The sequence below is a fragment of the Cornus florida genome, unplaced genomic scaffold (genome assembly GCF_030987335.1).
Source record: "Cornus florida cultivar Cherokee Brave unplaced genomic scaffold, ASM3098733v1 CherokeeBrave_3.0.0_Hap2_Chr08, whole genome shotgun sequence".
In the NCBI taxonomy this organism is placed as follows: domain Eukaryota; kingdom Viridiplantae; phylum Streptophyta; class Magnoliopsida; order Cornales; family Cornaceae; genus Cornus; species Cornus florida.
This window is the reverse complement of record NW_026775578.1, coordinates 93636669-93664386: the sequence shown is the minus strand read 5'-3', so window position 1 is coordinate 93664386 and position 27718 is coordinate 93636669. Positions and strand designations below refer to the sequence as shown.

The window sequence follows — 27718 nt, the reverse complement described above, 5'->3', positions numbered from 1 at the left end:
TAACAAATATACCATTGACTTGCTCATGGGGCTCACTTTGCACATGTCCATGTGGACAATTGGAAGTAGAATGCAAGACACTTGAACAAGTCATGAAGATTTATTAGATGCACGATGATAAATATGAGTAGAGGATGAAGATTCTTGATTCACCAAATTTTGGTTGATCAAAAATTGATCAAACCTTTGAGATAAGGATTTCATCTCGGCGGCTATGTCATTGGAGTTGTTAACTTGATATAAGCCAACATTCTTCCTTCCACCTAGGTTTCTACCATTTTTGGAAGATAAGGACCTATGTATTAAATTCCTACTCATGCTTTCATACAATTGCCAAACATCATTTTCATGCTTGTCAAGATAAGAACCACCCATAGATGCATTAACCATACCCTTGTGATTATCCGGTAAACTTTCAAAGAAATATTGAACTAATTGCCACTTAGGTATGTCATGATGAGGGCACTTCCTAAGCAAATCATTAAACCTTTCCCATGCCTCATGAAACATTTCCCCATCCCCTTGAGAAAATTCTCTAATTGAAGTACTCATAGCATTGGTCTTAGAAACTGAGTAGTACTTTTTCAAGAACTCGTGTTGCATTTCCGCCCAAGAAGTTATCGAAAAAGGCCTAAGATTGTTGACCGGCATGTCCGTGTATTTCATGGTGGAACACACTTCAAGAAACTCATCCAAATGCTTATAAGGTTCTTCACTAGGAAGTCCATGATAGTTAGGAAGCATTTAAATGGTTTATAGTTTGATTTCATAGTGATGTGCTCTAAATGGAGGCAATTGAATGCAAGTGGGTGCATTATATTCATTAGGCACATAATGGTCTCTTAATACAATGGGAGGATTCACAATTGGTGGTGCTACACGAACACCTTGATTAGCTTGAACCATGGGAGGTTGTGGAGCAAAGATTGGTTGAGGTATTCCCAATGAAACTTGGCTTTGTTGTTGTGATGGAGTGAATGGTCTAGGCATGCCTAATGGTACTTGAACATTTTCATGATGCACATTAGGGTGGAGGATGCCTTGTTGGTCTATGTGACCAAGGTCCTCCACATGGTCGTCATTCAAATTCTCTATTGGTGAAATGGAGTGATGAGAACTACCTCTTCCCCTAGGATTATGAATAACCGATTCAAGATGAAAATTAAGAGGGACAAGAGTAGGATTTAATGACTTACGACCATGCATGCACTAGCAAAGACAAATAAGCAAATAAGCAAGTAACAAACACTTCGCCCCCACAACAAATCAATCAATAAATCTCCATATACAATGATCACATACTCCCATGCTTGAACTACATGCAAAGAAAAGTAAATAGCCTCCACGCGGGCTCACGATTTAACTAAGAAATAAAAAACAAGCCTCCACGCTGGCCGACGATTTAACTAGAGCTTGAGTTAGAAAGATCCACAAAGGGTCCTTAAGCAACTTCAATTCATTTTCAACTTCCAAGCTTTACTATGCTTTGCATTTTTTTTAGATTTTTAGTCCTCTTTGTGCTTAGCTTAGCTCCTTGCTTTGAATTCTCCTTTGCTCAACTTCTTTCACTCAATTCACTTAGCCAAATAAGAACAAACACAATAAGTAACCAAAAATAAAAATAAAGTAAAGACATGATCAAAAGAGTACCAATCCCTAAATGTTTCCAAAACACGGCGTTGCCAATTCAATCCACGGCAACGGCGCCAAAAACTTGGTGTGGGAGGGCATGGAAGCCCAAAGATCACGTTGATAAAGGACCAACAAATTCCTTTGAACCTAATCCAACAAGTTCTTTCGGGAACCGTTTGTTGGGTGGAATTCAGAGTACCTATCACCCCATTAAGGAGGGAATGCATTATAAGATATTTGATCTGGGCTAAAAGAGCCCAACGTCTTACTAGAGACGTTAAAGACTAGTAAATGCTTTGTAGGGTTTATAACCCTATTCCGCCCTCATTTCTATTTTATCTTTCATTTCTTGCGTCGTCTAGATATGTTTTGGAATTCATACACATGGCTAGGAATTTTGATTGAGGATGCATGCACTTTCTTTCTGAAAATAGGCATTTTGTCCCTGTTCGATCGATCTCAAAAGAGGTTCGATCGATCGAACACCCATTCCTATATCCAATCATTGCTCTGTTCCATTGATCTGAAATTTCCTGCATAAATCAGCCCTCTGTGTATCGTTCGAGAATTTCTTTGGATCGATCTGAAAGTTCCTAGATCAATCCAACTTTTTCTTGGATCGATCTTCACTCTACACTTAGAAAATTTTTTGAGATCCATAAAAAAGGCCTCTCTGTGCATTGTTCGAGCTTCTCTGCAGGTTTTCACCTATTCGATCGATCGAACCATCTTCTCGATCGATCTCAGCTTGATGGATCTATGCCCCTTTGTTGACCTTGACTTTGACTTTGACTACATTTTTATTTTTATTTTTAGTGTTTATTTTATTTTATCTTCAAAAACCCCAAATAGATTTTTATTTTATTTTTCACTTTTATTTTCAATTACTTATTTTATTTTCATTTTAAAATTTTCAAAAATCCCAAAAACAATTTTCTTTTGTTTTATTTCCAAAAATTCAAAAAAATAATAAAATAGTTTTAATTTTAATTTTAATTTTTAAAAATATAGCTAGAGTGAGTAGGAATCGTCTCAAGGGATTGGAGGGCTACTAGTAATGGATACAATGCTTATGGTTAGTAGGTCGAGTGATCAAAGGTAGATTATTTGGTTGATTAAACTACAATTAAGATTAAGCAAGCTCAATATAAAACAAGTAATTACATGATAGAGAAAATAAGAGAGAGAGATCTTAGGACTTAGAGATCACCACTAAGTATTACTTTTCTATACACTCAATTCACAATTGATGAGGGGGAAAACATATGTTGCAACAATAGTGAGTGTGTGTGGTTATTTTAACAAGCATGGATGACCAATTAAGTATATATTGTTTAAACAACACAATGAATAACACATATATATCAAACTAAATCATTAATCCTTCTTTAAGCTTACAATCTAAACACATCACATAATTAGAGAAATATACTACTTGCATTCATAAGTATGGAACATCAAACAACAAGCATGGATTGTCCTCCCATTTTACAATTAAGGTAACCACACTACATCTAAGCTAATGACATGGAAATTAAACTAAGGGAAAGGCACAATCCATCAAGAAATGAGTATGAACCATCAAATAAACCACAAGAGCATTCTATTAAGTACTATGTTTTGACAATCTGTAGATCTATAGCATCAACACATATAGACATGCATTAACAACACAAGAGATAGAGATAAACACATGAACATCTATTCTAGCATATATAGACATATGGATAGAATGAAATGATCAATTGGAAGAATTAAACTACACAAATCATTGAATAAATAAGATCTATATATATAAATATGTCAAAACATGTATTACAACACACATCCCCTCAAAAATACATAAATCAAGATAAAGAAAGTATGCTTAGGGCTAACTCTAGCCCCAAGAGGATATCTAGCCACTCATGAATGGTGTCCTCCAACCCTCAAGGGCTATCTCTATGGTAGAAATGCTCTTCTTTTTGAAGTAGATGGAAAACCTCCCAAGAATGTGTCTCTAGCCTCCCATTTTCCTTTCTTTATCTCTAAGAATACTAAAAAAAATTGTATCTATCAACTCCTAAAAGCATATCAAAAACTATGTGTAAAAGTGGCTCATAATCCTTATATAGGTAGCTCAAATGTCACACCTACTGGTCTAGGCTCGTACACAAGGGCTCCTCCAATGATTGCATAATGAGATAACTTTTAATGAGCTGGAAATTAATTTAATTCGCACTTGAGAGGGTTCGATCGATCGAACCTATGCTGAGATCGATCGAACTTGGCTGAGATCTATCAAACTTTGGCTGGATCGATCCTCCCATGGCAGCGCCTTTTTGGATAAGGACAGATCTGAGATATTTTGGGGAAAGAGACAAAAGTAGTAGGTAGGGTGGTACAACAAGATAAGATGGAATCTTTTCGATCGATTTGAGAATTGTTGGATCAATCGAACTTTGTGGGATCCTTGGATAAGGACAAAAGAGCTTGGATCCATATTAGAGAGTTTAGATCGATGAACTTTCGATCGATCGAAGTGGGATAATAACACGAACTTAGTCTAAAACGGGAAAGTAAGATAGATAAAGGTCCTAAAATACCTAAGCTTAAGGGGGTTAAATGCGCACTTTTCAGCGCTTATCCCCAAAATAAGCTAATTCAGCCAAATAAGAGCTTAAAAGAAGCTTACTCAAGCTGGATGGAAGAAAGGAGCAAAGTGGAAGCAGAATGAAGCAAAGTGTTGAAATCAACATGTTCGATCAATCTCAAGAACACTTTGATCGATCGAAAGTTCATCGATCTAGACTCTCCAAGATGGATCCAAGCTCTTTTGTCCTTATCCAAAGATCCCATAAAGTTCGATCGATCCAACAATTCTCAGATCGATCGAAAAGATTACCTACCACTTTTGTCTCTTTCCCCAAAATATCTCAGATCTGTCCTTATCCAAAAAGGCGCCGCCATGGGAGGATCGATCAAGCCAAAGTTTGATAGATCTCAGCCAAGTTCGATCGATCTCAGCATAGGTTCGATCGATCGAACCCTCTCAAGTGCGAATTAAATTAATTTCCAGCTTATTAAAAGTTGTCTCATTGTGCAATCATTAGAGGAGCCCTTGTGTACGAGCCTAGACCATTGGGTGTGACATTTGAGCTACCTATATAAGGATTATGAGCCATTTTTACACATAGTTTTTGATGTGCTTTTAGGAGTTGATAGATACAATTTTTTTAGTATTCTTAGAGAGAAAGAAAGAAAAAGAGGAGGCTAGAGACACATTCTTAGGAGGTTTTAAATCTACTTCAAGAAGAAACGCATTTCTACCATGGAGATAGCCCTTGAGGGTTGGACTACACCATTCATGAGTGGCTAGACATCCTCTTGGGGCTAGAGTTGGCCCTAAACATGTTTTTTTTATCTTGATTTATGTATTTTTGAGGGGATTGGTGTTGCAATACATGTTTTGACATATTTATATACATAGATCTTGTTTATTCAATGATTTGTGTGGTTTAATTCTTCCAATTAATCATTTCATTCTATCCATATGTCTATATATGTTAGAATAGATGTTCATGTGTTTATCTCTATCTCTTGTGTTGTTGATGCATGTCTATGTGTGTTGATGCTATAAATCTAGAGATTGTCAAGATATAGTGCTTAATAGAATGCTCTTGTGGTTTATTTGATGGTTCATACTCATTTCTTGATGGATTATGCCTCTCTTTTAGTTTAATTTTCATGTCATTAGCTTAGATGTAGTGTAGTTACCTTAGTTGTTAAATGAGAGGACAATCCATACTTGTTGTTTGATGTTCCATACTTATGAATGCAAGTAGTATATTTCTCTATTTATGTGATGTGTTTGGATTGTGAGCTTAAAGAAGGATTAATGACTTAGTTTAATGTATTGTGTTATTCATTGTGTTGTTTAGACAATATATACTTAATTGGTCATCTATGCTTGCTAAAACAACCACACACACTCACTATTGTTGCAACATATGTTTTCCCCCTCATTAATTATGAATTGAGTATATAAAAAGGTGATGCTTAGTGGTGATCTCTAAGTCTCAAGATCTCTCTCTCTTGTTTTCTCTATCCTTCAATTACTTGTTTTATATTGAGCTTGCTTCAACTTAATTGTAGTTTAATCAACTAAACAATCTACCTTTGATCACTCAACCTACTAACCCTAAGCATTGTTTCCATTACTAGTAGCCCTCCAATCCCTTGGGACAATCCCTACTCACCCTAGCTATATTTTTAGTTAGTGGTAGTAGTGGCATTTATAAATGTAAAACTTGGCCACATCATTTTGCAAACTTTTGGTGCATAGGTACGACGCCACACCAGTATGCATTCATGCCCTTTATGAAAAAGTAAGCAACTAGAATGTATTTTCTACGAAATTAAAAATACAAATATTATAGAAATCAAATATCGTGGATGCATGCAAAGCTGGAATCAAATCCGAGCACAAAAAGTGAGATTATGCAAAAAAATGATAAACGGGAAAAAGACGAAAAAAGAAAATCCCCAAAAAAGGAAAGGGAGGAAAATGACTGGGTCATTACACATCCACTAATGTTGAATTGGATTCCATCCCATAATTCCTAAGGACAATCTCTTCTTAATATACTTCATAGTATAAGTGTTTAGTGGCTTTTATAAATTATAAAAGTTGATGCCCACTTTGCACATTCCTTTAATATTATAAAATTAACACATTTTAGTGCACACACCAAACCAAGCATCACTCCTCTTAACGTTGTTTCTCTTAAAACATTCAGACCTGATAAACTGACACCAGTTGTTAGCATATTTAGACTTCTCCAAATATTGATTTATGTTTTGTGTGTTTGTAAGGAATAAAAATATTAGAGGGCTTTGATTGTGGTGACAGGATTTGATTATGGATTAGTGTCTGTTTTCACGAAGCACAAGAACAGTGATTTGTTAATTGCTGTTTTGGTGCCATATATTTGACAGCAATGGTTTTACTCCACTGTATTTTATCCCTTGTATTTTATTACTATCATAGAAACGTCTATGTTTTGGCTTAATTTTGTGTGAGAACATATCTCTTAGACGTTATGTTTTATCCACCAACATAGTATTATGAGACTTCTATGTTACACATTTATGTTCTACCGAATTTGTGAAAATAACAGTTACCTAAATCTGAAGAAGGCTCCTGCACGACATGGCTTTGCTTTTTGAGAAGTCCCGACTCTATCCCGTTTCCGTTTAGGCTTTCCATTCTCTTTTTTAGAGCTCCTGACTCTTTCATCAACATATTCTTCATCAAAACTATCATCTTCTGGAGAAGAAGCCATAGGGTCGAAAGGATAGTGGCTATCATCCTCCGTATCGGTCTTAAAAGGGGTCGTAAATTGGACCTGTTTACCTTTTATCTGAGGAATTATGACCATTACGAGTTTTTTTCAACATTAGAGAGGCCGTGGAGAGGCCGAATAGGAAAAAGAGGGACAAAGCTTCCGGATGGTGAAGAAAAAGAATCAAACCCTTGAATTTTCAATTGGAAACGAGGCGAAAAGAATTTTGGGAAAATCTGGGCCAAGCGAAAGTCGTTATAGTGGCTTAATTTGTGTCTAGTGGCTGAAACTTAGAGATTTTGAGAAGTAGGGAAGATGAACCATGGCTAAGTTAGGGAATTGGGGAAGGCTTCGACGCCGAAGGCGAAAAATGAATGAATGTGGTTTGGTGTCTTTTGGTTACTACAATGGCTGAAACTTAGGGATTTTGAGAAGTGGGGAAGATGAACAGTGGCTGAATTAGGGAATTGGGGAAGGCCTCGGCGCCGAAGCCGAAAGTAAAAGTGAATGAATGTGGTTTGGTGTCTTTGGTTACTACAGTGGCTGAAACAAGGGATTTTGAGAAGGTTTGACCGGGTTTGAAAATATTTGACCAAGTTTGAAAATGGTTTCAAAACAATTTGGGTCAAAATTTTCAATATTTGGGTTTAACCGTGGGAGGGTGAAACAAAATCAAGCTTGAACCTGGATTAATTAAGAGGGTGACGTGGCAAAATCTGGGCTAAGAAAATTTTGGACTGCATGGACTGGAGCACACTTCACTTGACTAATGAACATGGAATTGCTAACACATAGTAATAGCATGGGCCATGCTCATACCGTAGCACTGCTAGTTCACACGCCACCGACCACGTCTAACAGCTGGCTTTTCCGGCTGAACGAGAATCAACTTTCGGAGTAATATAAAATGTTTTTCCGGAAACTTCTTCCCGAGAGAATCTTGTTTCTCCCTTAAACCAACTTCAATTTCTCTGAGTATTCGTTCTTTTAACGGTGGAATCGATTCATTTGGCGGGAGGCATGTGGTTGGAGCTGATTTGTGGTCTCATAATCTACCTATTGTTCCGTTGTTTCTTCTACGACGATGATGTCGCTGAAGTTGAAACCACCGATTCCAGGGCCCTATTCTCCGTCGCCGATAGGTATCTTATGTCAATTTCTCAAATCTTTTATGTCCTTATATTCTGTTTGGTTGCTCAGAAAACGTTAGAAAAGAGAAGGAACCCAGTGATTCTGCTCGAAGGACTAAAACCCATTACTCAACTGAGAGTCTTAAGATGAGTTGGGTTTTACATTTTCTATATATATATTTTCCCTCTTATCCTTTTCTTTTCCTTCATTTCCTTCGTTTTTTCTTACAAACCAAAGGTATTTTCTTGATTCGATAATTTGATGGTGTATTTTGTGCCTTTGCTGACGATAGGCTTGAAAAGCTTCATGGTGGTAAAGTCTACATTGGACTTCGAATTCCAGATGCGGATACGGGCTCACGGCAGAATATTGATATGGTTCTTGTAACCAAAGGGTATCTAAATCTTCATTCCTTCATTATATCAAGTTCAATTCTGTAATGATTTTCTATAGTCTTGTTTGTTTTCAGAGAAAATATTGGAAGATTAGAAAGAAGAAAAAAAAAAAAAAGTTGAACTTTGAGAAGATAATTCATTGCTTGGAATTGGGACATTGGGATTTGAGAAAAACAATGACTTCATTTCACTCTACTGAGCTTATCACACACCTAGTATTCAAAATTCAGTTTTCGTTTATGTTTTCATGTTTTATTGGTAATGATTGTGGTGTATTGCGTGTACTTTTGTATGTGTCATTATTTACAGGGAGGTGGTGGTGATATCTGTTCAGAATCTGTCAGGGTTTGTATCAATTGATGCAGACGGAAGTTGGGTTTGCATGGGTAAGAAAAGACACAAGACAGAGCGTCATCCAGATCCTGTAAGTCATGGTCCAATGTCTGCTTATGCATTGAATTAAATTTGCATTGTTTGAGCATGTTCATTAACAGGGAGGTCTCTTTTTGTAGAATGATATCAGTTTTAGGCTTCTATCTGATTTTTAGTCTAAACTTTATGATTCAAATGCTTAATCAGTGTTCAAAGTATATATATAAAAAAAGAAAACATTTGATATTTTAAATCTTCTCAAAGGTCTTGCTTGCCCTGCACATTTGTAAACTGTTCAGGTCCCTAGCCAATTTTATCTTGTAGGAATTTTTTCCACTTTGACAAAAAATCAATAAGCTAAATACTAGGCCTTTATAACAGGTCCTCAGCTCTCTGTAAAGACCACTAAAACCTTATTAAGGAATTTATGAAACAGTCACATCAATTTTCTAATCTGACGCCACCTAGGCCAAGTTGTATTCACATATATTGTATAACAGGCGGTAGTTTGGTAAGGGGATGCTAAAGTTCTCCAGCTTTCGGTTACTTATGAAAAGTAGTGTTCTGGAACTCCATGGTTGCTAAAATTGGGATCTGGAAGGAAGTGCTAACCATATCCATCTCTTGCTTTCCAAATTGATTATGTGAACTAGCATCTCTCTCTCTCTCTTCAAAATATCCTATAAAAGTTTTGCATAATGTCCTCCATAACTCAAGTAACTTCACTTTAAAAAGGTGGAGAACCCCTGACCAGCAACCAAGATAATCCCTGTTACACTAAACATGGTTTTCCATTCATCATAAAGGAAGTGGTCATATACTGTCTCATTATTTACTTTTTTGCATTCTTTGGAAACTTGGGGAATGGACTGAATGGTCTTGTAACTTCTTCACTTCAGTAACATGTAAAAGGTGTTTATATTTTGGAAACAGTAATTCAAAATAAAAATTTGACTTTTGAAGATGCTTTAACGGACAATGAGCTTGTGGGGAAATTTACTAGATTGAGCAGAGTTTGTGGATTACTCAGTTGGATTTAATACGATATAGTTGCTAGATTGAAGATACTGAACTCATCATGTTGGAAGAATTTAATATATATATATATATAACAATTTATTAAGAGTATCAAGATTGGTGACAGTTTCAGAAATTGCAGTATTGGGGGTATGAAACTAATATTTCATGCATTGTATTAGGGATTAGAGTGGGAAAGAAGACTGGCTTTAGTGATACATATGTGAGGAGGACATTTTGAAGAGAGTATTCTCCCACAAAATTGTCACAAAAAATGGTAACAGACTAAGAACTCATTGCATGGCTACTATGGTTTAGGTAGGTGGATTTATGAAATTATAAGAAATTTATTTGTTTCTGTTTGCTGGATTCACATCAACCACTAGACTATAGTAACTTTAGAAGTTGCCACAAATAGATTGTAAACTTGGTGAGTTGAAGAAGTAGTAAATTGGAGAACTCACGAGAGTGGACCGAATGAGAGTGATACTGGCATGGTGTCGCCTACAAAAGATAAAAAATAAAAAAATTTATTCTTTTCTGTTATAGGGAAAAGTTTCACGAAAGATGCTAACCAATGCTACCACTCGAGGCCAAAATGCCAAGGCATAGCGATGATTGCCAAAACGGTGAGTCATATATATATATATATATCTTTGTATGTGTGTGTGTAGTCTTGTAGAATGGAAATGCCTTGTGAGGGGGGTTCTTTATTGAAGAAGTGCTGCATAGAAAGGAACTCAGTAAGTGGTTTTTATTCATTGTTTATTTTGGAGAAACACTTAACACAAGAATGCTTCATTACTGTGTACTTTTTTTTTTTCCTTTTTTTTTTATAAAAAATATATATATATATAACACAGGATTACTCTATAGATGACAATTGCAAAAAATAATGATCACATCATGATTTAAAGCTAACACTTGGTTTCTATGACTGAGCATGTACATTGAGGGGGATCACTCACTTGTATATATCAAGATTTGCAACTGAGAAGATTATCAAATGTTCCTCATCCCTGCATGCTCAATTTCTGCAGTTAAATGCTGCATATGAAATACCTAACCAGGGGAGAAAGTGGTTTCATTTTTGCATCTCAACAGTGAAATTTTCAGTTACGGTGAATGGGTTCCCTGCTGGCTTCTTCAGCAACTCTAGACGATTTAGATGGGGAGACCCTTTGTCTCCATTTTTGATCATTACGGTGACGGAGCCCTTTAGTAGGTCGATGAAGAGGGGAATGTTTCAGGGGGTTCGGGGTGGGCAGGAATGAGGATACCCGCTTAGAGGTCTCTCATATTCTCTTTGCAGACGATACTATTTTGTTTTGTGATACAGTGGAGGATCAATTGAGGCACTTGATATATGTGTTGGTATGTTTCCAAGCAGTTTCAGGGCTGAAGATTAATATTAAAAAGAGGGAGATTGTTCTGATGGGAGAGGTCAACAATGTATCCACTCTAGCTAGCATCTTAAGCTGTGGTGTGGGGGCCTTCCCTGGTGTTTTATTGGGGTTTGCCTCTGGGAGCATCATCGAGACTACTTTAATTTGGGAGCCAGTGGTGGATAGGTTTGAGAAAAAGGCTTGCTGTGTGGAAGAAACTATTTATCTAAGGGGGGCTGTCTTACTCTTATTAAGAACACCCTTCAAACCTACCAACTTCCTTTCTTTCTTTGTTTTAGATTCCCTTTTTTGTAACAAAAAGATTTGAGAGGTTGAAAAGAAACTTCTGTGGGGAGAAATAGGAGATGAATTCAAGTTCTACTTTGTGAATTGGGAGAAGGTGTGCAAATCTCTTCAGATGGGAGGATTGGGAATACAGAGTTTTAATTTGTTTAATCAAGCCTTGATGGGAAAGTGGCATTGGTGGTACGGGATGGAGATTTGGATACTTATCAAAAAAAAAAAAAAAAAAAAAAAACAAAAGGTCGTCTCATTGGAGAGGTATAGATTGTGGAAAATTATAGAAAAGCAATCTGGAGAGAAAAGGGGCAGGTGGTGTTTAAACTTTAAAAGAGGTGAATGCCTTTGGAAAAATATTCATAAAGGTTGAGTTGTGTGTTCAAAGCATGTTCAATTCAAGGTTAGGCGTGGGGGACACATTCAATTTTGGCTGGATGGTTGGTTTGGTTATAGACCTCTTACATGCTTATTCCCAAGATTGTTTGGGAACATACGTGGACAAGCAGGCTATGGTCGTATCTTTCTTTGGCTTGCTATATCAGCAGACACTGGTTAGACAGCAGTTTTCAGTTGGAAAGTGATATGGAAGAAGTAATCCCTCCTCAATGTGACTTTTTTTTGGGGGTAAACAGTGGTTTTGGGGAGGATTTTAATGCTGTAACATTTGAGGATGAGGCGTTGGGAGCGCTGCCCTTTTGAGCATGTTTTTAATATATTTTCTTTATTTATCAAAAAAAAAAAAAAAAAAAGAGATGCGCAGTCAGTGAGCCATCTTCTCTTGGGGTGCATTGGGTGTTACCGGCCTATGCAACTGATGTGCTTAAGTCTTGGAGGGAGGATTGCTGTGTGGAAGAAACTATTTATCTAAGGGGGGTTGTCTTACTCTTATTAAGAACACCCTTTCAAACCTACCAACTTCCTTTCTTTCTTTGTTTTAGATTCCCTTTTCTGTAACAAAAGAGTTGAGAGGTTGAAAAGAAACTTCTGTGGGGAGAAATAGGAGATGAATTCAAGTTCCACTTTGTGAATTGGGAGAAGGTGTGCAAATCTCTTCAGATGGGAGGATTGGGAATACAGAGTTTTAATTTGTTTAATCAAGCCTTGATGGGAAAGTGGCATAGCTGGTACGGGATGGAGAGATTATATTTTATTTTTTTGAAAAGGTCCTCTCATTGGAGAGGTATAGATTGTGGAATATTATAGAAAAGCAATCTGGAGAGAAAAGGGGCAGGTGTTGTTTAAACTTTAAAGGAGGTGAATGTCTTTGGAAAAATATTCATAAAGGTTGAGTTGTGTGTTCCAAGCATGTTCAATTCAAGGTTAGGCGTGGGGGACACATTCAATTTTGGCTGGATGTTTGGTGTGGTTATAGGCCTCTCACATGCTTATTCCCAATATTGTTTAGGAACATATGTGGACAAGCAGGCTATGGTGGCCGGTTATTATTGTCTTGATAATGTTATTTTATTTTTTTGGTGGGGGGGGGGGGGGGGGGGGGGGGGGTGGGGAGTTTGTTGGTTTGACATGGGATGTGTAGTTTGGGAGGCGACTCTAGGACTCGGAGGTGGAGGAAATCATATCTTTCTTTGGCTTGCTATATCAGCAGACACTGGTTAGACGGCAGTTTTCCGTTGGAAAGTGATATGGAAGAAATAATCCCTCTTCAAGGTGACTTTTTTTGGGGGTAAACAGTGGTTTTGGGGAGGATTTTAATGCTGTAACATTTGTGGATGAGGTGTTGGGAGCACTGCCCTTTTGAGCGTGTTTTTAATATATTTTCTTTATCTATCAAAAAAAACAAGAGATGAGCAGTCAGTGAGCCATCTTCTCTTGCACAGCCCAGTAACTAGAGATGTATGGGCTATGTTCTTTGTTGTCTTGGGGTGCATTGGGTGTTACCGGCCTATGCAACTGATGTGCTTGAGTCTTGGAGGGGATGTACAGTGAGGAGGAGGACTCGAGATGCATGCCCCCCCACCCTATTTATTTATTTATTTTTCCTGGGCTAGATAATGAAATTTTTCGATAAACAATAAAGAACTGGATACAAGAAGGACATACCCTTGGCAAAGGAGCCTAAAGGCTGGAAACAAAAGAGCACATCAGTGCACTACAAAGAACGAAATCCGAAAAAGGTCTGCTAGCTGCATATCAATAAGATCCAATGTTTCCCACCAAATGAGTCTTGCAAGATCTGAGGCTGTTCTAGATTTACTGTGATGCAATCTCGAATTTATCTCATACCATAAATGCCTAATAGTTGTAGATAAGATGAATCTATGAGACTTCTGAGCAAAATTCTGTGAAATAAACCAGTTAGAAAGCACCACTGTGGTGCGGAAGCGCTTTATTCTGAGTTTCTTTTCTTGGATAATAGGAGGGCTTGTATATTTAAGGATTTTGTTGATTTTTTGGATGGCTTGAGGTTATAGAGTTGTCTATTTTTTTTGTGTGTGTTTTTTTCCCAGATGTACTCCCCTTTTGAGCGCCATTTAAAAAAATATTACTTATATACGTGTATATATATGTGTGTATATATAAATGAAATACCCAATCAGTGATAAATTTGTGATATATTTGCTGGTAAAGTTCAGGGGTGAGAGGAGGCAACAGTTACTTTAACAAAGCCTTCTTGCACTACTTCGCATCTTGCTGGGTTTTCATTCTTTGAAAAAGTTGCTGTATTGAGTACATATCTCTCTGTGCTTCTATCACTGTAGATATATCTGTTCTATGATTGATTCAATCAATTGTGCTATATGGTTTTTGGGCCAGAAAATGAGAAATAAGGACTTTTGTTTATCTTTTCTATATGCTCTTTAATATTATATTACAATTGCAAATTTATATTCAGGTGGCTGAAATATCTTTTCTATATGCTCTTTAATATTATATTACAATTGCAAATTTATATTCAGGTGGCTGAAACTAAAAGACAAGTTGCAATTCTTGAATCATATCTTGAACAAAGGGGAGCTGCTCTTCCAGAAGGATATTTGTCATGTAGAGTCATATGTCCCAATCCGAATTTTCGGTATGCATCAGAATATTCCTTTTGATATTCCTCTATAACAGTATTTTTTATTCAACTAAAACTGAGGAGCATTAATTTTCTTGTACCCTTTGGACTTATGCTTGCACATCCTGAAATTATTGTGTGTCCTTTATTGCTATATTCTTCTCTAGCAATTTCATAATTCTCACTGGCTGAGATAATTATCTGCTCATTTTTGCATTGACTGTGGTAAAAAAAGCCATGCGATGCCCAATAATCTTCCCATGCATACTGATGGCTATATAGTAGTACAGTACAGGAGTTGGAAAGTAAAGCGTGCCATTGAATGTTATACAATAAAATATTGCAGTTATGATAATGACAGCAACTAATAAAGGCTAAAGCTTCTCCTGAGAGCAGTTATTGAACTAATTTGAAAATTGCTAGTTAAAAGATATTCCGAGGAGCATGACCAAGTAATTAGGAATAAGGCCACCGAGGTTATGTGAAGAAGAAGACAGCATCATTGAGGGGTTTGGGTTAATGTGGAAGATCGTGGTAGGTTGTTATGAAGGTTCAGAAAGTCAATGCTTATTCTTTCTTTCTTTAGCAATGGACAAAAACTTCCTGAAGAAATCTTCCAGTAAAAATTGTTCAAGGATGGGAAAGGGTTGTAAATGAAGTTTGCATGAATATGCCATCTAATATGCTGTGTCCTGATATGAGAATTAAGAAGTAATCAATTTTGATAAAGTTATTTGTGCATATTTTCTTGTTTTGTGTTGTTTTATTTTTGCGGCTGATAGTCATCCTCAAATTCACTTAGCATTTTAGAGTAATTTTAATTTTGATTTATTTTGAAGCACCATTCGTTCAAACTGTTTCTCGTCTGAGGTCATAACTTATGACCAGTGGATACAATTGAAACCAGAGCTGGAGAGCACATTTTCTGGTTGGATTAAAGGTGTGTTTCGCAGTGAAAAGAAAGAAATGCAGGAATCGATACATCAGAATCTTAATTTCATCCTCAGAACGGCTCCTGTATGGGACAGGTTTGTTGATGTTTATCCTGCCAGCATGATTTTATTACTGTTCATATAAAATGCTGATGGTTTTCCCAAGATATCATTGTGCACTACAGATCTTGCCATTGATTGTCACGCAAGATGATTTTGCAGTTCAAACTCTAGTAAGACGGTGAATAGCCGCACTGCTTGGTCCTTATTGAGGGTAATGTTAGGGAGAGGGTAATGTTAGGGAAAGGGGAATGCCAAAACTAAAATGGTTGAGATACCATGAAAGATGTGATAACATGTGGCTTATATGGGGCTGCAACCTTAGATAGAGGCTATACAGCAGAATAGTGAAAAAGGATTCATGTGAAAAAGGCTTTGTTGAATTGAGTTGAGTTAACAAAAATATATAATGAAGTGTGTTGAGGGTGACTGAGGTTTATGTAAAGAAGTGATTAGAAATTAAGGTTTAGGGGAATGAGCAGAAGAAAGCAGTACACACGTACTAGATTAAGCATGCCTTTGTGAATACTTTTGAGTGTCTAGGGGCCCTATTTGGCCCTTGTGTAGTTATTTGGATGTGCTCCCTTTTTAAGTGCTGTCTATAATACTTTACTTGAAAAAAAAAATAATGCCTTCTAGTTTGCAGACTTGGCATAATTGGAAGAATATAAAGGTGAACTTGATGTCACTTGAATCCTATAATCAACTAGGAGTCTTCGAATTCACAAGGAACCTTCAATCCACAAGGAAAAATAAGAGATCACTCACTCCCAGTATCATTAATGGAAACTGATTATTGAATTTGTCTTCTATTTAAGATAACATACTGAAAATCCCAATTAAACTGTTAAACAAGAAAACCTTGTAAAAGAAATGCACAAATAGAAAACCGGTTAATAATTTATTTATTTTATTTTTAAATTTGTGAACTCGCTCAAAATAATGACATTAGATGGACTGCAACTTCTCCTGAAACCAAATTGCAAACACAGCCATGAATGTAAACCTTGCCAAATTACTGCATATAGACCATATAAATGACATCAATTTAGGTCTGAAACAGTCTCCCTTATGTGGAAAACTGACCATGTTGTAAAGCTTGGCCAGCGCTTCATGGAATATGATTTAATGCTGTTAGCTTCTCTGCCATCAAAAGTTATCTGTTGAAGTATTTCTGTAGAACTACATTTAACAAGTGACCATGTGAGCTTCTGGTGATTCATTTTCTCTGGGTATATTGCTTGTTCTATATGTTACTCTCACAGGTCAACCAAGTCCATCTCCTGGTTTCAACTTGGCATTTTTTAATACTCTGATTTTAGATTTCCTTTTGTCTGTTTATGTTGCTATGTGTTTTATTTTTTTATTTTTTTATTTTTTTTATTTTTTTTATTTTTTATTTTTCTGATAAGTGTGTGTCTTGAGTTTTTATTGTTATTTCCTTCTCTTTATGTTGCATGTCACATGAAAAAGAAAACAAAGTTCTTTCCCGTGCCTTACAGATTGGAGCTTAAAGGTAACAAAAATCTCCTGGGAGAATTTTTGGAGTTCAAAGGGAAGCAAGATGATATCCAGGCTTTGAAAAATATCAGGAGATCAAAAGTTAGTCGTCTGATCATCCAAAAGTCAAGCATGTTTGGTTTAGGTAATTTCCGACTTTCTGCTGCTTTCCCTAATATCGGATAGTTATGCTTATGTGATTAAATATATCAATTTGAAGAGAGGAATTAGAGGCTCAGATTTCAGGGTTAAGAGTTTGCTTGAGATTCTTGGATGCTGAAATGTACCATACATGTCAATTTCTGGGTTTGCATGTTTCAATTAGTTGGGCATTTCTCATTTTTTGAAACTGAAATGATTTTACATTGACCGTTTTCCACTTTTAAGTTATCTCACATCAGAAAAATAAGAGAGGTGAGGGAATTGAGTTCTCTATAAGAGGCCTTGTCCCAACTCTTTACTTGAATCCACTGTTTAGGGCCTGCCTGTGGAATTGTTTGACAAAGCTTTCGATGAAAAAATAAAAAATGCTGAAGATCTACAAATTGTGTGATCCAGTTGGATCTCACTACCCTGTCGGTGGTTGGGCACTGCTCTGCCAAATCGGTTAAAACACCCTTCTCTCTGCTCGAGCTACTGCTTTCTCTCTAGCATGCCATAGGGTCTATCTTGGTAGATTAATAGCCGAGGCCAGAGAGGATTCATTAATTAGGTATTCATGGATTCTGATCATCACTTGACATTTTACCATGCCTCACCTAGGCATGAAACCCGTTTTAATCGTCATTTTTATAGTGCATGAATATCCTGTTTGTTGCCCAACCCAACAATGACCCATGAAAGGGGGTGGGGGTGTTTGAATTTGGTCTTTTGGCAAACAAATATGAATACAAGCAGAAAATAAACAAGCTGAAGGTAAAGAGAGATAAAGCGTAGAGAGATGGCACCAAGTCGTAATGTGTTTTGGCACCCCCACCTACGTCCACGCTTCAAGAGCACCTCTTGATGATTCCAAAATCCATTATCAACTGCCATTCAACGGGTGGAGAGCAAACCTTTGCAAAGTTTTACAAGCTTCTCTCACTTGCTAAGTGAATCCCTCACTTAGACTCAAGGGTTACACCAACCCTTTCACTAATAACCAAAGATAGAGAAGTGTTCGAGTACAACAATGAATCTCAATGGATAAATATACAAATCAAAGCTCACTCTAGAGTAATTAGATGAAACAAGTGATAAAAGCTCAACTCTTGAGGAACCGAAGGAGGGAGGGGGGGGGGGGGGGGGGGTGGGGGGGGGCTGCCTTGAATTAAAAACTTCTTTGCCTTAGTTTGGTCAATTACAATAGATACAATGTAGTAGGTTGAAAGCTTTAAAACAATAAACTAAGAACACACAACATTTACAAGGAAAACGCTATCAATAAGGAAAAACATTGGTTCTTGGCCACATCCAATAAAGCTCCACTAGTTGTATACAAGTAGTTACACACTAAGCTGTCTCACACTTTGCACACACCCATGTACAAGTTGAAACCCTAGTTTTCACAGCCTCTACTCACACACTAGCTCAACATAGTGCTCACAAGCACTCCCCTTGTCCTAAGCAACCCTGCTTGGACCCTATAAGCTCTCACAGCTCACCAAATACAATATAAAAGATGAATAACAACCATATTCGAGCATACACAAAAGATAAGAGTGGTTGTGCAACTCAAAACCTCAGACAACTTCAATAAGCTTCATTTTGCAACTCAACAAGTCTCGAGGGTAAAATGGTAAATCAGCAACATCACAGTCCTTCTTAGGGTTTCAGCAATCTTATATCAATTGTATACACGTGCTACAATCAATAGATCAAGTGATCAACTAGTACAGCAAGGTACAACAATTTCAGTCTTCAATCACAGCTTGAAATCCTAACTAGTATATCTATTATGATCCTTGTTGCGCTTAGGATTTGATTGTTTCTATACGGACTTAGTCTAGTCATACTTCAATTAAATATCGTTTCGGTTTAATTGATAAAATCCCATCTGTCTTATGCATGTCCCGACTTAACAGTGGTTTATCATATTTTGAGATAGCTGAAGTACACTCAAGGTAAAGATATATTGTTCTCTAATCAGTGTCATTTGAAACTAGAAGCCTTCACAGATGCAGACTGGGCAAGTTCAATTAATGATAGACGATATACCTTAGACTTTTGCATCTTCCTAGGAGGTAATTAATTACATGAAGGAGTGGAAAACAATCAATGGTGGCTATATCTAGTGCAAAAGCGGGATACAGGGCTATAACACATGGAATGTGCAAACTATTGTGGCTGCAGACCTTGGTGAGTCCGTGAATTGTGTGATTCTAGGAAGCAGACACCCCTAAAAAGGGCAAAGAATCATTGTCAGACACGTGTTGGACACCGACACGCGCCGGACGCACTGACACCAAAAAACATGTTTGAATTATTTTTATTTTTTTATTTTTGAATATTCGGATGTGGCACGGACACGCCATGGACACGTGTCCAACACACCATGGATATTGTAAGAGTATTTCGCAATTTCATCATAGGACCTTATTTGAAGTAGAGAAATCTTTAGTTAAGGTGGAGTTATGGTGGAACACATATTTTGATCACGTGTTGTTTACGTGAAGAATTGGGGTGTTTAAAGTTTCTGATTTTGGCTTATATTTGTCTATTGCCAAAGTTGAACCGGTTCAAGTGGGGTGAACCGGTTCAACCTGGGCGTGTAGTTTTTTTTTTTTTTTTTTGCTTTAGCTACTGCCAAAGGTCAACCGGTTCAAATGGGCTGAACCGGTTCAACTTAGATAGTGAGTTATTGAAAGTTACGAGAAACAGTTTCCTAGTTGGTTTTGGAAGCCAGAAGACTTGGGAAAAAAGCTATAGATTTGGGGAAGAAGTTGTATCTCTATTTTAGAGTTGAAGACTAATATGGTAACTCCTTGTAGGCAAGTTGATCCTTGTCCAACAAGGAATTGGGTTTGAAGACTATAAATAGAGATGGGTATGAGAGAGAAATTTTAGAGAGAAAAAGAGTGGGAGAGAAAAGATTGTGTAATCAAGTTTTTGAAGTAAAGTTAATCGTTCTTTGCCCGTGGACTAGGCAATTTGCCAAACCACATAAGTCTCATTTTTGTTTGTGTGTGGGATTTTTTATCTGTTATATTTGCCAATTGTGTGTGTGAAACCCTAACAAGTGGTATCAGAGCCATGGCGACAACTATTACAGATGGAAAGTACGTGGTCGAGAAGTTTGATGGAAGAAGGAACTTCAGTCTTTGGCAAGTCCAGATGCGGGATTTACTGATTCAGCGTAGTCTAGAAGATGCTTTGGGTAAGCAACCAGAAAAGATGGAAGATGTAGATTTGGCGAAGATCAACTTGAAGGCAATGAGTTCAATTTGATTAACATTGGTGGATGATATCGTGTATGATGTGATAAAAGAAGATTTGGTAGCGGACATGTGGAAGAAGTTGGAGAATCTGTATATAGGAAAGAATCTCACAAACATAGTTTTAAAGCAAGAGTTGTATTCCTTCAAGAGAAAAGAAAGGGTAAGCCTTTAAGAACATCTTGGTGAGTTCAACAAAATTATTTGTGATTTGTCTAACATTGATGTTAAGTTAAGTGATGAGGATAAAACAATTATTTTGTTAACGTCGGTACGTTCTACCCATTAGCATTTATTCAATATTTTGCTCTATGGGAGAGATACCATCTCGGTGGAACAAGTTAAGAGTGCTTTGTTCTCTAATGAAAAGTTGAATGATGAAGAGAGTCGTTATGCTCAGGCTCAAGTTCTTATTGCTCAAGAGAAGAAGAGATTTGGAGCTTCAAGAAACCTAATGCCATTTTCAGAGAAAAGATGCTACAAGTGTGGAAGAAAGGGGTATATTCAGTGGTATTGTCCAGAAAGAAAGGAGAGTGCATCCGTTGCCGTTGTTGTGTCTGAAGATACAAAAGAAGAGAGTGATAATGATGAAGCATTATCAATCATTGATAATGATGCTACGTTTGGTGTGCAGGAATAGAATAGAATGGCATTTTCATTCTATTGTTTGGTTGTAAATATAAAATGTGTAGGGATGGAATGATAATAATCATTCTAATGTTTGGTTGGACCAATTTCAAATATAGAATGGAATAAATTTCTAATTGAATTCTCTAAAAATATCCCTCTTAGTAACAAATAAATTAAATTAACAAAATGACATTCTCCAACAATTTTTTAAAAATAAATGGTGGGAGTGGCGGTGGTAGATGGTGGAAAGCGGTAGTGGTGTAGGTGGTGGTGTTAGAAGGCGGCGGTGGTGGAAGGTGGCAGTGGTGTTGGTGGAAGGCGGTGGCAGTAATGTGGTGGAAGGAGACAGTGGTGTGACTATGGTGGTAGTGGAAGGCGGTGGCAGTAAGTGGTGGTGGCGGTAGCGGTGGTGGTTGCGGCAAACAGTGGCGGTAGCAGTGGTGAAAGGCGGTGGCGGTGGCGGTGGTGGTGGTGGAAGGCGGTGGTAGTGGTGGTGGTGAGTAAGGCGGAGCTGGTAGTGGTGGAAGGTAATGGTGGTTTTTGGACTTAGAACATGAGGGTTTTTTAGGAAGTTTATTTTTAAAAAAAAATTACTTGGGAATGGAATGGCTATACCATAGGATTAGTTGTGGAATGGATTTTCATTCTCAGGAATGGATTTTTATTCCAATGGAATGGCCATTCCCACTTTAAATTGCATACCAAACAAAGGAATGGTTGGAATCGGCATTCCATTCCTACACACCAAACATAGCATAAGGGTGAAGCTAAGGAATGGATACTTAATTCTGCTTGTTCCTTTTATATGTGTCCTCATAAAGAATGGTTTGCTACCTACAAATCTATAGGTGGTAAGGTATTTATGGGGAATAATGCCTCTATCGATATTATGGGAATTGGAACAATTAAAATCAAGACAACGAATGGCTTGGTAAGAACTCTAACGATTGTATGCCATATTCCAAGTGTAAGAAGGAATGTGATCTCTGTGGGAGCATTGGATTCCAAAGGTTGCTGATGTGAAATGAATTGATAAATATTAAAAGAGGGCCACGTGTCATGCTTTTGGGAAGGAAGGTCAACAATCTCTATATTCTGTTAGGAAATTTTATACTGGGTGGAGCAATTCCAAAGACGGAATGGAAGCCTATTTCGAGATCTACTAGAATGAAGAATCAAGAATAGAAAGAGAAGGAAGTCTTGACAATTGCAAGAGCACCACCCTTTATCCCAAAAGCACAAAGAGTTCAATTTGGTGATGCGAAAGTGGATACCAAGTTTAATTATTTGAACTTGGAATTTGCTAAGAGTATATGAGTATGGTGGTGCGGCGAAGAACCACAAGAAGAAGAATGATGAATTTGAGAAAAGGTGGAGATTGTTAGAGTATTTCTCAATTTCATCATAGGACCTTATTTGAGGTGGAGAAATATTTAGTTAAGGTAGAGTTATGGAGGAACACGTGTTGATCACGTATTTTGGCTTATCTTTGGCTACAGCCAGAGTTGAACCGGTTCAAGTGGGGTGAACTGGTTCAACCTGGGCGTGTAGTTTTTTTTTTTTTTGGCTTTGGCTACTGCCAAAGTTAAACCGGTTCAACTTGGACGGTGAGTTATTGGAAGGTACGACAAACAGTTTCCTAATTGGTTTTGGAGGCCAGAAGACTTGGGAAAAAAAGCTATAGATTTAGGGAAGTAGTATCTCTATTTTAGAGCTGAAGACTAATATGGTCACTCCTTGTAAGCAAGTTGATCCTTGTCCAATAAGGAATTGGTTTGAAGACTCGATAAATCGAGATGGGTATGAGAGAGAGAAAAAGAGAGTTGAGATTGTGAGAGAGAAAAGTGTGCAATCAAGTTTTGGAAATAAAGTTAGTCTTTCTTCGCCCTTGGACTAGGTAATTTGCCAAACCACTTAAATCTAGCTTTTGTTTGCGTGTGTGATTTTTTATCTGTTATATTTGCCAATTGTGTGTGTGAACATGGGCGGACCTAGAACTTTAGGTAAGGGGGGCAGGACTGAAATTTTCTAATAATTTCAGGAGGGACATTAGCAATATTTTATGGGTATATATTGAAAAAAGAAAAAAAAAAAAAAAGCATGGTATAATAATAAAAATGAAAAAATTCAGGGGGGGCAATTGCCCCCCTCACTTGCACATAGGTCCGTCCTTATGTGTGAAACCCTAACAGATACGTGTCGAACACGCATGTTCCATTCTTGGGGATTTTTTATTTTTTATTTTTTTTATAAGGGATTCTTGGGGATTCTTGAGAAAGTTTTAGAAAAGAAAGGTAGGTTGAAGTGTAAATATGAGGAGTAATAACTTTCAGTAGTATGATAGTCGTTACATAATCACTTAAAAGTAGTTGTTTTTAAAATAATTTTATATTAAATTAATCATATATTTATGCTTATATTTTAGTTCAAAGGTTCAAACTCTGGCACGATTATCTTTCACTCTTTCTTATTCTCCCAACGACCAAGCTTTTCTACCCGTGGATGGTCTCTCTCTCTCTCCCCCTCTTTCTCCTCTTTTCTCTCTTCTTCTTCACAAACCCTGGATACGTCTTTTTTTCCTTTCACAACAAAATTCTTTTTCTCTGTTTCCTTTTTCCTCTCGTTTCGATGAACTTTTTCTCTTCTTTGGATTCTTACCTTTATTTTAACTACGCCTTAATTATTTCTCTAACAAAAATCTAATCCACTTTTTTTTTTTTTTTTCCCTTAACCCTCTTTCTATTATTCTTTCTTTGTACTCTTAATTTCTTAAAGTACAAAATCATATATATATATATATATTATTCGCAGTGTCCCTGTTGTGTTCGTGTCCTAATTTTTTAAGATTTGTGGTGTCATATTCGTGTTATGTCGTGTCATATCTGTGTGTCCCGAGGCAGATTCTCCCAAGATTCAAGAGTCGCTGTTAACAAAGAACCCGCAAGGTGAAAAGGAAATTGATCAATTGTGTTTTCCTCTTTTGAACCTCTTCTTGGAATATGTTTTTCTTACCCTAGCCTTTAACAAAATAGAAGAGCAAAATCCGCTTCTTTTTCACACTCGCGGGGAAACCCTTATTCCGCCTATAGCTGTTAAACTGGAAGTGGAAGGCTTGTTTCTGGGGGAATAGCCTTTCTCCTTCAAGAAATAGCTTCCCTACACCTCATTCCATTCCGGAGAAGAGAAAGGGTTCTTTTGTGTCAACAACACCTTATTCGTTTCCGTGCTTCTTAGGTGTGACATGACGAAGTATATTGAGATTTGTTGAAGGATTTATATATTTAAGTTACACCCTCTTTAATAGCTTAAGCTTTTGGAGTAGATGGTTGTTAACATGGTATTAGAGCCAAAGGTCTTTGAGTTCAAACCTCACCATCACCCTAATTAAAAATTAAAAAATACGTGTTTGACCAAAAGAAGGCCACACGTGAGGGGGCGTGTTGAAGGATTTATGTATTTAAGTTGCACCCTCTCTAACAGCTTAAGCTTTTGGAGTAAATGGTTGTTAACGTAGTATCAGAGCCAAAGGTCTCGAGTTTAATTTTTTAATCAGGTAAGTTTACTCGCACACACTTTGTTCATGCTGGGGCTCGAACCCCTGTCCTCTTCTTTGAGGATGGGGAGATTATTGTTGGGAAACGTGCAAGTTTTTAAAAACTTTTGAGGGATTTGCAATCATAGATCTTGATTCATCACATAAAGACAAGTTTTATGCAGAAACAAATAAAAGATGATATATCATTCAATAAACAAATTGAATACTTACATCAAAGGTCTGAGTAAACCTTTTAATCTTTCCTCTAAAGTGAATGTTCTCACTTATTGTAGATCCTTTTAGCAAGATCCTTTCTCCTTCTTCTTGATTATAATCTTCCCTTTAGGAATCACCAATATGCCTTGATGAATGACCTTGGAATCTAGGCTTGTGGTAGCCTCCTTTGGAAGAGAAAACAAACCCTAAAATCTAAAGAGAGAAAGTGTACTCCTTTTTCTTCGTTCTAAAAGTCACACCTAAAATATGCATGGACCCATGTATATATAGGCAACATAAAAATAAGAAAAAGGAAACATTAAATCATTCTCCATCTCTAATTCAACTTTCTCAATTCTAACAGGACTCCATTATCATTTTGGGCTATTGGTGAGAATCCTTTTGGGCTTACTATTTTCTTGGCTTCTATAAATTAATAATTGGTCCGGTCCATTAAATCATGGACCCAATTCAGTTAATTCATAAATTAATTTTTACTCCACTAAAAGAAATTAATTGTACTCCAATTAAATAGTAAATAACCTCTAAGTCAATGTTGCACTTTGACCCCTTTGTGCATAATTGTTTATCGGATAATTAAAGCCATCAATCCGACAACATAATTAATATAATTATTTTGTTACCTTTGATTATTTCTGGCTCGATCATAATAAAATATTTATTTGACAAAAATAATAATTTACTAAATAAATATATATAGAAAACATTTGTCTAAAACATACGAAGGCCTTTGAATATAATTTGTGATCAACCATAATCAAAATAAAATAAATACAAAAAGCACTGATGCAAATATTGATAATATAGACCTCTAACTATTAATTACATAACTACCCAAAGTGCCGATCTAAAGATCCCGATGTATCCGCCGAACAAATCAAAGTAATTATTAATTAATAAAAGAGTCTATACTTCTCTCATGCTTGAGAGTCAAAAGTCATGACTGTGATAGAGAGCAATTGCATACGACAACTCTCGTAATATATCTCAATCTATCGTGGACTCGGTTCAAGTCTTAACAAATTAAATGTTCATCCATAATTACTGACTTTGAACCATTTATGATTACTAATTTATAACTTAGTATTAATTGCCATTACATACATATATAAATATATCTTATAATCAAGTGGACACAATCAATTCCATAATGAATCGAAAAATAATACATTCCATTCACCAATTGTATAATGCTTTAATAATAATATTCAGATAAGGAATCATGACTTTTACAATCGAAAATAAGAATTTGTTATGCTAGGGCACACATATCCCAACAATTATATCATTAGGCCAAAAGCCCTTTGGTGGGAAGAGGCATTGCTGCTTCCGAACTCGCTTAATTTTCTCCAGAGTGTTCCGGTCCATATAGGGATGGTCTCACACTTCGAGTCCATGTGGACTCACGCTCGAATGCACCCATTTTGAACTAAACAGGATGACCAAGTGCATCTACCTTGTGCCTGAAACTGGGCCACAGATGGTGCATTCAACAATGAAAACATCAAAGTTCTAGTTTCTCCAGCTCTGAGCCAATAACCTGATAAACCTTCATTTAGTACAAGTACATGAAGATTTTTCATCATATGGATTCATCTCTCAGTCATATTTCTGCTATATGTTTTCCCATCTGTTTAACTTTTTGTTGTCCAACAAATATGCAGCCCATTCAAATCTTCAAGTTCTTTACTCTCCTCGTGACTACCGAAGTGAAGGGACTTCAGCTTCCGAGTGTAAGGAAGTAACTGTTAGATCAAGTACTGAGGCTCTATTTCGGCCCCAAAACTCTACCGAAGTACGGAAATTCAAGCTATCGGCAATCATTTCCATGTCACTGAGTGCTTGAGAATGTTTCGGCTGAGTAAACATGATTGCAATATGGAGGATGTAAAAATTGTTACCCTTGGATTCCTATCTTTGTTTTTGATATTGTCTTATCAATGTTGTATATGTGATGCAAGTATCCTATATATATTATGGTGGAAAATGATTTCAGATGAGTTAGGTTATGTACTTTATTATCTCTTCGGAAAAGCTTGATGCAGAACGAAAAGAGAAATTCATATAATATTAATGTAAATAAATGAATGGGGACATTATTTTACTTCAATTTCAGTTATGGCGACATAATTTATGGTTTCTAAACTTTTATAATCTATTAGTTTGTTGAGACTTTTAGATCAGAGTTTCAAAGTATTGGAGGAACTGCATAAAGCAAAAGTCTCTGTTTCGGTATTCCTGATTTACCCACTTGGTCGTAGGTTGGTCTTCGAAAGGTTGAAAATGAAATTATTTCAAAATTTTCTATTTGTATCTTTGTTAGAGATGTTCTAGAAATTCTAGTAGTTGATGCACTGCGTCTATTCATCGTGTTGATGAAAGTAATGGCCGGTGAAAATCACACTTATATTTCGGAAATATAGAAACAAAAAGAATTTTTGCAATTCAATTAAGAGTGGTGATATTGGTACCGATTTATTGTGAAGTTTGTAATTGATTATTTATGCATAAAATAAGTGTAAGATTTACTCCCTTATTTGTTGCATAGGTGAACCAATTAAAATAAATAGGCCTGACAATTCACTACAACACAACAAATTGAACAATTGACTGCAACACAACAAATTGGAACAAAAATGATTTTTTCCTTGGATTAATGGAATAGAGTGGTAACCACTTTGAGGTTACTTAAAAAAATGAGCCAGGAATTTGATGTTGCCTACAAAATGAAGCAAGAAGTGATATCTTAGCTCTCAACGGGAAAAGTGACGGTACAGTTCCTTTAGAGACAAATGACAACAAGTGTTAGGGATAATTCCAATACTACCCCCCATAA

At 36.7% G+C, this 27718-nt stretch overlaps 1 protein-coding gene and 1 non-coding gene across 2 annotated transcripts; both read left to right on the top strand.

Moving 5' to 3' along the window:
- The first annotated feature begins 448 nt into the window (after positions 1-448).
- On the top strand, positions 449-550 carry LOC132272145 (small nucleolar RNA R71). Its single transcript, XR_009469977.1, has one exon. It is a non-coding gene; the product is annotated as a small nucleolar RNA R71 (small nucleolar RNA).
- Positions 551-7767: 7217 nt separating this feature from the next.
- LOC132268278 (uncharacterized) lies at positions 7768-26992 on the top strand. The gene is made up of 7 exons (XM_059769105.1): positions 7768-8098; positions 8380-8481; positions 8792-8906; positions 14475-14590; positions 15415-15603; positions 17070-17212; positions 26547-26992. The coding sequence occupies exons 1-7, from the start codon at positions 7977-7979 to the stop codon at positions 26726-26728; spliced, it is 969 nt and encodes a 322-aa protein (XP_059625088.1). The 5' UTR covers positions 7768-7976; the 3' UTR covers positions 26729-26992.
- The last annotated feature ends 726 nt before the right edge of the window (positions 26993-27718 follow it).